Source organism: Telmatherina bonti (genome assembly GCF_933228915.1).
Source record: "Telmatherina bonti genome assembly, chromosome: 16".
NCBI lineage: Eukaryota > Metazoa > Chordata > Actinopteri > Atheriniformes > Telmatherinidae > Telmatherina > Telmatherina bonti.
Window position 1 is genome coordinate 8,383,714 of NC_136614.1, and position 11,471 is coordinate 8,395,184.

At 38.3% G+C, this 11,471-nt stretch overlaps 1 protein-coding gene across 1 annotated transcript; it reads right to left on the minus strand.

The window, feature by feature from the left end:
- Nucleotides 1-7,168: 7,168 nt before the first annotated feature.
- On the minus strand, nt 7,169-10,812 carry klf11a (Kruppel like factor 11a). The gene is made up of 3 exons (XM_079255872.1): nt 10,621-10,812; nt 8,427-9,324; nt 7,169-8,353 (listed from the first exon to the last, which is right to left on the minus strand). Exons 1-3 carry the CDS (start codon nt 10,807-10,809, stop codon nt 8,058-8,060), a joined length of 1,383 nt encoding a protein of 460 aa, XP_079111998.1. The 5' UTR covers nt 10,810-10,812; the 3' UTR covers nt 7,169-8,057.
- Nucleotides 10,813-11,471: the final 659 nt, after the last annotated feature.

An 11,471-nucleotide genomic window follows, 5' to 3' on the forward strand; every position in this document is an offset into this window, starting at 1 on the left:
TCTTATGCCTAACTTATTTAAAATATAAAAGAAAAAGTGGGAGATTAAAGTAAATACTTAAAAGAAAAGGCTAAACTAACAGCATCAGACAGACAGGGAGCAGAGAATGAAGCGGCATCTGCTGCAGCTGGCCTTTTTATTGAAATTTTGGCGCTAGACTGAGCTGACCAATAGGAACGCAGCTTGTAGAGTCCCTTTAAACTGACGTAGCGCCTGAGCCAATCAGGTGAAGAGGAGCGCTCACGTGATGCTAAAACGCTAAAGGCTTTATTTGGGTTTTGGTTATAAAACTATCGCAACTGACGTTATTAAAATATTAAAATAAGCGCGAAAGTAAACATAAAACTTTAACGCAAAGACACAATACATGACAGAAAAAAACTGTGATAGAAAAAAAAAACCCCGATGCTGTCAGAAAGATAAAATTAACATTTCAACTGAGTTAAACTGTATGCCAAAAACACCCATTTATGGTAGATTTTTTTTTTAAATAATAAAATCCATAATTCGATTCAAATGGTATTTACCTGCTGGTGTTATTATTTTATTGAGCGTTTTTAAGTTTATTAATGATCGCGACAGTAGTTTCGTCAGGTTATGTTTAGTTATTTTCCCGCTGCCGCGTTTTTTCTGCATTCTGTTCTGCGACTATTAACACGGAATTTAGTATCAACAAGCAATTTTATACAACCAATATTAAACATCTGCATACACATGTGTTATTTGTGTATTTATCCGAGTCCTTAAACATATTTTAAATGTTTTTGCCCGATAAATTAAAACGTTTCAATGTAGAAGTTTTGATATCGTCTCCTCCGCTTAAACAAAGTAAAGATGGATTTACAGGCTAAATTATTTAATCACTCAGTTTGCATTCATTTAGGCGTGGTATACCTTTCATTAAATTGGCTTTATATTCCAGAAAAACGAACAAAAAGTGATAAAGAAACAGCTTCATTTTCCCTCGTTAAAATAAAGGAAACGACTGTCAGCTGGTTCCGGAAAGGACTATTCTGATTGGCTGAACAGATGGATGACGTTATCAACCTCGTGTCGTAAATGGATGACGTCGCCCCCTGCCGGTCAGAAGAGGACATGCAGCGTTAAAAGAGGTGGGAGGATGTTTTATTTTCACTTCACAGTTAAATCTAATCAGTCAAAGGAGAAAATTATTTGTAGAAAAATGATAAAATAACCAAAACCTAATCTGTTATGGGTATAATATTATCTCCACAAATTTTCTAAAGAAACATAATTGATAACTTTTGAATTATTGTATAAAATGTTTTCATAGCAGCTTAGGTGGCCATACACTGAAAAACATTGTGTTTTAAAATAAAGAAAATGTGCCATTTTAGGAATCCAGAATTTATACATAAGAATACTAACCTTTCATACACTTAGATTAAAACAAAAACAGACTTGAGTCTTGTTTAGATCTTATGAAAAGAAGAATATCCAGTAAATCACAGGATTGGTCCCTAACATTCCACAAAAGTTCATTCATTCATTCATTCATTTTCCTAAGCTGGAGCTCATAAAAGGTATTCTAGGAAAAACCTGTTGTGTAAATATACCTGTTTGCAGCTCAACTTAACTCAGAGCATTGTCTTTGTTTGTTTGTTTTTTAATCTATTTTTGTTTAAAGCTAAAATGCCCATAGATAAATCTGAGAATAACCTTTTAATTTTCCATTCAATCCAACTTTATTTGTATAGCGCCACTTTACAACAATGTTGTCACAGGACACTTTACAGATACATCAGTTCAAGCCAATTCATAAATAGCCTAGCTAATAGAAATCAGCTGATTGCATCAAATCATGACTTCGATCCAAACCTTCATCCTGAGCTGCACGAGGCGACAGTGGGAAGTAAAAACCTCCCCTTTAACAGGAAGAAGACCTCCGGCAGAACCCGGCTCAGGGAGGGCAGCCATCTGCCTCGACTGGTTGGGGTGGAGAGGACAGGAAAGACAGATCAACATGTACAACTGCACTTATTCAGGAAGACCTGCGGAAAAAAGGAGAAATAACGTAGAGACGGCCATATTGGCATATATTTATGCATGAAGGAAAATAAGCAAGGTGCTTCTCAGTGCATCAGGTAACATCCCCATTGCTACATAAGTAATGGATGGCTAGACTACCCATAACTATAAGAGCAATGAGCAGAACCTGGACAGTTGGGTCCCGTACATGCAGACTCCAACTCAAGAGATGTTCATGTCCTAACTATAAGAATCATGGAAAAGGAAGGTTTTCAGCTCCATCTTAAAGGTGTGGAGGGAGTCTGCCTCCCAAACCCACGGTGGGAGCTGGTTCCATAAGAGAGGAGCCTGATAGCTAAAGGCTCTTCCTCCCATAGTACTTTTTGAGACTCTGGGAACCACCAGTAAACCTACAGTCTGAGAGCCAAGTGCTCTATTTGGAATATATGGAACTGTAAGATCTTTTATGTACAATGGAGCTTGGTCATGGAGAGCTTTATATGTGAGGAGAAGAATTTTAAACTTTATCCTGGATTTAACAGGGAGCCAGTGTAGAGAGGCTAAAACTGGTGAAATATGATATCTCCTGCTCGTCCTAATCAGAACCCTCGCTGCAGCATTTTGGATCAGATGGAGACTTTTCAGGGCATATTTGGGACAACCCATAAATAATGAATTGCAGTATATCCAGTCTGGAAGTAATAAAGGCATGGACTCATTTTTCTGCATCTTTCTGAGGCAAGATGCCCCTAATTTTTGCAACATTACACAGGTTGAAGAAGGCGGTTCTAGAAACCTGTTTTAAATGTGAGCTAAAAGAAGTCCTGGTCAATAATGACTCCAAGATTTCTCACAGTGGTACTGGAGGCCATCCAGATTAATTACTTTTGTTCTAATTTAAGAATTTCTTTTGAATTATAAATAAAGTTGATTTTCTTTTTTTTTTTTTTTTTTTAATATAATGTGTAATATAAAAATGTGCTTTTTTTCTTGTCTATTTAATTTATAATATTGAAGAATATTTTTTAGTTTCGCCTTTAGGACAGATAATATTCTCTCTTTTTTTTATATTTAACATAAGGGTTTTTGTGCAGTAGCACCATATCACTGTAATAAAAAAAAATTTAAAAAAAAAAAAAAAAAAAAAAAAAAAAAAATATATATATATATATATATATATATATATATATATATATATATATATATATATATATATATATATATATATTTCCAAACCAAGTAGGAAATACTCCTCTCACAAAACCAGTGCTTACTCAACACAACACATCTTTAATGTGTGTGTGTTTGTATGGATGTGTGATTGATGATGATAATTACATATGTTATTTATTTTTATTTTTTTCTTTTATTATTTATCTTTTTATCTGTTTACTTATTCTTTTTTTCCCAGTTTGTAAATTTCTTTCTTTTTTTTGTAGATACTGCTGCTCTTGTTTTGTGTTGTTACTTTTATTTAGAGGACCCTCTTAAAAACGAAATGATGCATCCAAAGGGGTTATTCCTCCATCAATAAATAAATGTTAAATTATTAATCCATATTTGCGGTTTAATACTGTGATGCAGGACCAGAAATGGACCACATGATGTCGCTATTACCACGCTCACGTTAGGTCCATCAGCTTTCAGTGTCTTTCTGTTTATTTTTACGCATTTTCTTTGGCTGATGCTGAATGTCGGTCAGTAAGGCAAATGGGCGGGACCCTGATGCACCAAGGGAACGCCCTTCACACGAGTGAGACAAAGCGACGTGCTCTGTGATTGGTCACGCCCCCTCAACGCTGCGTTCCGATTGGATGATAGTTGTTACCGGGTGGTGTGGGGAGAGAGCAGCGGAGGTCCGGTTGTATAACTCCAGACGTCAGAGTCCCGCTGTCGTTAAGCAGAAACGTCATGAACGAGATGCTGTGTTTATATAAAACCACTGCAGCTCGGAAAGGTGGATTAAACCCTAACTTTGCTGCTCAGGGAAGTTTGGTCAGCATTAAAGAGGGATTCAAAGATTGAGGAGCAAAATTCAAACTCTTAAGCAGAACTTGATGAAGAGAAAAGTTTTACCATCTTATCTCCACCCATGAAATCAATTTTTTTATTGCACCAAAAAAAATTGATCTCTAATCAGAAGCTCATTAAATCAGTCTGAATTGCCTGCTGATATGTTGTTTAAGGATCATCTTAGATTAGAGTGGAAAAAAATAAATTAACAAAAGTAGACAACGACAGTGGCACCTGCAATAATACAAAACAACCTTCACCAAAGAAATCAAACCTAGATTATAAGCATTGGTCACAAATATATGTGACAATAAAAGTTTAATAAAAGAACAAACAAAAGTTTTTTAGAGACTGAAACCATAAAAACACTCAAACTAATGAAAAGGTTTAAAAAAAAAAAAAGGTTGAAAATAATGTGTTACATTAATGTAAAATCAAACAACAACAAAATCTGCAAAATAAAAAAATTAAAAATCTAATAGAAAAAATACTTCCCACATTATTGATATTAATATAATAAATAATAAAACTTAAAATAAGCAGCTCTTCGTTTATATGTCTGAAACTCCTTGTCTCATGTTTGGGTCGACTATGGATACCTGCTCTGTGTTCTCTCCCCCCCCCACAGATAAATAAATAGACAAATAGTAATTCAGAGAACAACTTTGGAAAACAAGTTTAGAAATCTTTAAATAATAATAAAGATTGTTGTTATTTAATCCACCCTTATATTCAGTGAGACTAAATCTCACCTTTTGGGGGTTTTGACCGCATTAAGTTAACTTGAGTACATGTGGGGTGAATCAAACAGAGGAGCTCTGTTGATGTACATCTGTAAATAAATAAGTAAAGAAAAAATAAAAACCCAAAACAAGTTAAAAAATAGTAAATTAATGTGAGGTGAAGCTCTGTCATATGCAGCACACTGAATGAGTTCATAAGAGCCAGTTAAATCCAATAAATCTTGATTTGTTCTTTATTTTTATTATCATGAGAAAGCGTTACTACTTTTCCCAGTTTGGTTCTCAATCAATGTTGGAACTGCACAGATTTTCTAGATATTTATCCAACTTTGAAAAGGCTCACTGGTGAAGTGTAATGAACAACAGTGATGGCCTTTACAAACATAAATACATTTTTAAGGGGATAACTGAAAACATTTGTATGCGTACAAATTAAACTGGTGGTTATTCCAGTTATTCCAGTCTTTATACTGGACTGCCAGGACATGAAGGCTGTGACGATAAACTTTCGTCCCAATTCAATTCCGATTTTTTGGGTGGCGATTCACTTTAAATTGTGATTCTCACAATTCTTTGATATTGCTGATTTTTGTAGATTAAAAAAAAACAAAATAAAAAGAAAATTCACAAAACTTTTTTTTACTTGTCATTTTTCTTGATTTCAATGAGGAAAAAACAAAATAAAACACAGTATCCAGACCATCATTCTGCTGCTATAATGCCCAAGAAGACAAGTAAAAAGATCAATAAAAATAAAAAAAAATGACAAAAATTTTATAATGGATTATCTTTTTTTATTTGATAGATTTTTTTTTTTTTTTTTACAAAAAAAATCTATTTTAAAATTGTGAAGCAGAAAATCCCCATATTCAATTTTTCGATTAGATTTTCCCATCCATACAGGACATCCTTGTAAAAGAGATTTTTTTTTTTTTTTTATCTTAATAGATCATTTTTCCAGGTTAAATAAAAACTACTACAATTTACCTTTCATTCTTAGAGTCTCTGAAAAGAAGAACAGCCAACATTTCCTAGCAATGGTTTCCACGATGTGACTTTCAGCAGGAGCATCAAACTTTTTACAAACACAGAAACAAGAACAACACATGTTCCTCCAGTAGACTGGATCACTGGAAGGGTCTAAATGTCTGCATCTTACCTTTTAACAGGACTTCCTAAAAAGAGCATTAAACTTATGCAGCTCATCCAGAATGTGGCTGGAGATTTAACCAGGACCAAGAGATGTGAACAATCACACCATTTTTAAAACCTTTACACTGGTTTCCAGTCAGTGACTGGATAGATTGGAGAACCCTGCTCATAGTTAACAAATCCCAGAGTGGTTTAGGTCCAGAATAAATCTGTGATATGTTCAGAGAATGATGATAAACTATTTCAGACCAGAGTCCAGATTAGACATAGAGATGCAGCATTTAGCTGTTATGCTCCAAACATGTGGAACAAGCTGCATGTGGAGATTAAACTCTCACCAGATGTAGAAAATTTTAAATCCAGGTGAAAAAGATTTCTTTCGTCACTTGTCTATGCATGAAATCTACACAGTAATGTTCAACTTATCTTGCTTTTAAGATAATTGTATTGATTTTTACCGTTTGTTGCATCCTTTTACTACTCTTTAATGGTTTTTATCTTGTATAAAAAGGACTTTGAATGGTCTTTTACGTTAAATGTGCTACACAAATAACTTAATGCTAGCCATTTAAAACAAACTAAGCCAGGCTAATCACAAAAGTGCTTTTTGTTCAATTCTATGACATATTGCCCAATAATTGTAATAAAATAAGTTAAAGCATTTTTAATGCAGTGTATTAAAGGTTTAAATCATCCAGATAACCAAGAATAATTGTTCTAATTGCTGTTAGCATTATCAATACACACAAAAAGCTAGGCTTATCATAGACTTTACACTGATATCTATATAATAAATTGACCATCTTTAATGCTGTTGTTTGCCAAAAAAATCTAATTTTATTGTTCTACTTTTAATTTATTAATTAGCTTGGCGTGTCCCTATCATAACTGTGGTAAATAAGCCAGGCTAGGCTAAAGTGATTGATTCCAATAAGTTTAAATAACTTGTAACTGTGATTAACAAGAAAAATGAATAAAAAACCATCAAAGATTCTAATTTTCCAAAACAAAAAAACTCATTATTTCCTTTTAAGATGTACCAAATCTTTGTTAAAGCTGACAGCTAGCAAAACACACAAGCAAAGCAAATTTTTCTGGTAAAGTTTTATTATAAAAGCCATATTGTTCATTGTTGCCCACAAGCAAATGTTTAGAAATGGGATTATTCTAATAGAAGCTGTTATTATTAGGAATAACATTTAATAAGATGAGGTATTCTTTTACTGGCTACACTATGGGCCAAATCAAGCTAATAAAAACAGCACTTTTCCTCAACAAATGTTTATTAAATAATAATAAAAATAATAATAATAATAATAATAAAGATGTGTAAAGCAAAGATAACAGGTAGTATCACAGTGATGAATACTGTCCACTGACATTTTTAAAATATCAATAACTCGTACTGTCAATAAATGGAGACTGGAATACACAAAACATTCATATAGATATCAATATATTTACAATATTTACAGTCAGACAAATAAAAGTAAGTCAGCTAGAAAAAAAAGCACAATACAGAAGCTTTGGCAAACAATAAACAAGAGTGCATACATTTTCCTAAATGTAACATGTACACATAAAGTAAACAAGATTATACATGGAGAGTATAAAAACAAGGTTTTAATTAAAAAAAAAAAATCCAGTGCAATGTCAGGTTTTGTTGGTTGTTTTGTCCGTTGTTGAATAGCAGCCTGTCGCCTTCGCGTCCTCCTTTTGCTTTGAGGGTGTGGTTGTGGGAAATAAAATGTCCTGAGCAGGGCGGATAGCTCGCCGCCCTTCACTGGCGGCCCCAGCTATGAGTCCGGATTACGGCAGCACTCGGATCCTACAGATAAATTCTTGATAGTTGAATTATTGTGGCATGAATACAAAGTAGTTGCCTACTTTTACATGATTAAATGATCTGAGCGCTCCTTCCATCACTCCTAGGACGGCCATCTTAACGAAAATGTCATCATTCGAGTCCATCAAGATTTTTTGACCCTGTATTGGAGGTCCTGTAAACGTAGTCGGGGCCCGCAGAGGGAATAAAAAAACTTCCTCTTTATACGGCAGGTGGGGCTGATTGAAACACCCAGTCACAGCTATGAATCGGATCTATGGCCCCCATCCCCTTTACTGGAGTCCTGAGTCGGCCTTGAAGGCTCCATGAGTCGGTCAGTTGGCGGTGGGAACCAGCATGCCAACAGGAAGCGTGGGACTTCGGTTTGGGCCCTTGGACAAGGCGTCTTTGCCAGGATCTCTGGTTTCAGCAGGCCATGAGGACGACCTCTTGGTGGTCATGTGCCGTCGGGCGTGTTTGGTCAAATGGTCACTGCGCATGAAACGCCGATCGCACACAGTGCAGACAAACTTCTTCTCACCCGTGTGTGTTCGGCGATGGCGAGATAGTTCATCGGAACGAGCAAATTTCTTGTCGCAGCCCTCCCAGTGGCAGCTGAATGGTTTTTCACCTGCAGAGGAAGACAAGGGGAGGTTAGTGGTTGGAGAAGCCAAACGGAAAAGCCTGAGGTGTGCGACACATACCTGTATGCGTGCGCAGGTGAGCCTTCAGGTGGGAACTCTTGAAGTAGGTCTTCTTACAGCCGGGAAAGGTGCACACGTAGTTTCGTCTGCGAGAGAAGTCGGCCTGTGAGGCGCCACCGTTCACTCCTGACGGCATGTAAACGGGTGCCGGGGCCAGGGGGAGGAGCTTAGTGTTGCCCAGGGTCATGACAGTCTGCGGACCCTGCGGGGGCTGGGAGACGGCCGCCTGAGGCACCACAAACATTACAGTTCCCTGTGGTACGGCGGAACCCACCAGTAGAGGCTGGGTGAAGCCTGAAGCAGGACTCTGGGGCAGGATAGGCTTTGGGCCCCCCTGGGTCTGCACCTGAACCGGAGCCTGGACAAAGGCAGAGATCATCCCAGTCCGGCTGCTCACTGGGAAAACCTGGCAGAGAACCGGAGAGGAGGGGACCGCAGGGGAAGACAGCCGGGTGGAGTGAGGTGGAGACACTGAAGAGGGAGGAGGCGACATGCTGTTGGGGGTCGAAGGAGCCGCATGACTCTCCTCAAGAGGTGTCTCTGTGGTTTCCATTTGGAACGAGGTGGAGGTTTCTGTCAGCTGGGTGGCGGCTGGAGGTGCAGGGGGGCTGAGGCTGTCGGCAGTGTGGCGGATCACGCTGGTGGCCATCGCCTTGCTGGGTGGAGCCAAACAGGACGACTCGGAGTGAGGTGGAAGTGTTGAGGTCTCTGTGGTGATGGAGGAGGCGGGTAAAGGCTGCGGCAGGCAGGTATGGAAATCGCTGAGTATGGCAGGGCAGGTGGTAAGACTGGGGCGGAGTAAGACTTGTCTGGGGGCGGGGCTTGGGGCAGAGGTCGTCGTGAGGACCGCCGTGGTGGAGGCCTCGGTGAAGCTAGGACTGTGAGGTGGAGTCATACACTGGGAAGGAACAACAACACGTCACCATCACATCGCATTCAGGAACAAGATGCAGTCAAGACGGGATTTAATTCACGTGAGACTCCAAATTCCACTTTCTGAATGTGCTTTTTAAAAACTCTAATTAACAACAAAGGGTTCTTTTATTTATAATGATTAGTTTAATTAGGAAATCAGAGTTATTGCCTGGTGCAAAACAATGAATATTTGTTTCAATTAGCGGTGGGACTTTAACTCGTTAATTACGATTAATTAATTACAGAAACATTAGAGCGTTAAAAAAAATTTATTTAAGGTTCCGCATTTAGTTGCGGAACCTTTGTCAGAGCACAATTTCCTGGTACACCATTTACGCTGATGCACATGGTAGCTCTGCGACTAACTTAGCCGCATTGGCGCTATATTTAGCCATGTTCCAGATCCTTTAGTGAGTTTATTTAAAGACATCGTTTTCTGGTGGTATTGGGGACTTTTGGTGAGTAACAATAAAAAACCGTGTTGTTCTCTCTTCTTCTGTTGGCAACACCTTCCCCTCCTTTCTAAAGACCACATCAGACTGAAACTAACTGATCTGTCATGGTTTACTGACTGACATTAATGTCGATTAATGTGGATAAAAACATTTATAAAGTTAAAATTACAGTAACATATCATAGTCTCTCAATCAGAGAATAACTGGAGCTGTAAGTTAAAGTTGTTAAAATGACACTTTAACTTTGGGTCTGTTTAGTTTTGGCCTGAGATGTTTTCTATTTCCTTTATATTGTTTTAAAATGATAAAAATAAATTTATCCAGACATTAATAGAGTTTGAGTTTACAATATTAATCTCTTTTACTATTATTTGATTTAATAATCCCTTAAAATCCATTGAAAAAAAAAGTGTGTTTTTTTTTTTTTTTTTTTATAAATTGTTTATGTCTATGATTATTTTTCCTGGTCTGTCTCACCTCCCAAATTCTGACTTTTTATGGACATTTTTGGGCATTTACCTGCAGAGCAGGGCCGTCTGACCCGTGCGTTCAGCTACGTAGAGTTTGGTGGGAGAAGAGGAGAGATATAAACATTTTCTTGGCTGAGAATCTGATGGAGTTTAAGAAGATTTGATGAATGAGATTCAGTCTTGGAGGAAAAAATTTAGAGTTTATATGGACTTGTGGTTGGAGCCTGATCAGCACTGGAGTGGACCAATCAGAACATTTTGGTCTTTTTGGGGGCGGGGCTTCATAGCATTCTGGTCTTTTGGGGGCGGGACAAAGCCTCTAGCTTCATCAACATATTATAGGGGGTTCCTTACCAGTGACGACAGGGCGATCAGGTCTTTGGGAGTATCGCCTCCCTCTGGGTGGAGCTGGATGGAGTCACAGGAGTCTGAGGTGGGGGTCAGTGGGCGTGGCTTATGTTGCCTTTGACACCAGAAACTCATGCTGACAAGAGCCTCGGCGGCCTCCAGGTCATGGTACTCGATGCACGGCTTCTGCTCCATGGCCGCCGGCGATTCGTTCACGTGGTCGACCTGCAAATGATCAAAAGGACTTCAGGAAGTTTGTTCTCCATCTGGGTTTCCTCCCACACTCACATTTAGCATGAACTGAACCACAATTCACAACTAGCAACCATCAAGGGGCAGAAAAAAAACAAGTTCAGGGATCTGACACATTTTTTAATAACACTGAATAATGATGTTTTATAGACAAACATCTGTCAAAACGTGACTTTTTCAGCAGCGTATGGAGGAACAAGTGGACCAACCTGTTATTTATTTAGCTAAGGTGTTGAACTGAACTGATAATAATGCCAGATTAAGCCCAACATTTCACTCATTGGTTGCACTTCATCACCACCTTGATAACCTGCTGCTGTTCCTCTTTGGTACTCTTCACAAACCGAGGCAGATCAGCCCTCCATCAGTGTGTGTTTCCTCTCAAATAAAAGTCAGCTGAGTGAGGTCTGCTAGTGTCACAGCTCAGACTGTGATGGAAGTACTAATATTACACTGTAACAGAGAGGGAGCCCATTCAGACTGGACTCCCGACGCATTCAGGTGCCGTCAGAGTCACAGAACACGCCTGAAAGGGGCTTACGGGCGATGGTAGCTCTATCCCGTTACAAACGTCCAGGAAAACAAAGAGGCACACTTTTTTTCAT

Bases quoted from the DNA above. Each gene is read 5' to 3' on its own strand.
- klf11a (XM_079255872.1), bottom strand. From the start codon at position 10,809: ATGGAGCAGAAGCCGTGCATCGAGTACCATGACCTGGAGGCCGCCGAG. The intron at 9,325-10,620 runs GTAAGGAACCCC...GTTCCTTCCCAG, and splicing joins TGATCGCCCTGTCGTCACTG to TGTATGACTCCACCTCACAG. The intron at 8,354-8,426 runs GTATGTGTCGCA...CTTCCTCTGCAG, and splicing joins TCACCTGCGCACGCATACAG to GTGAAAAACCATTCAGCTGC.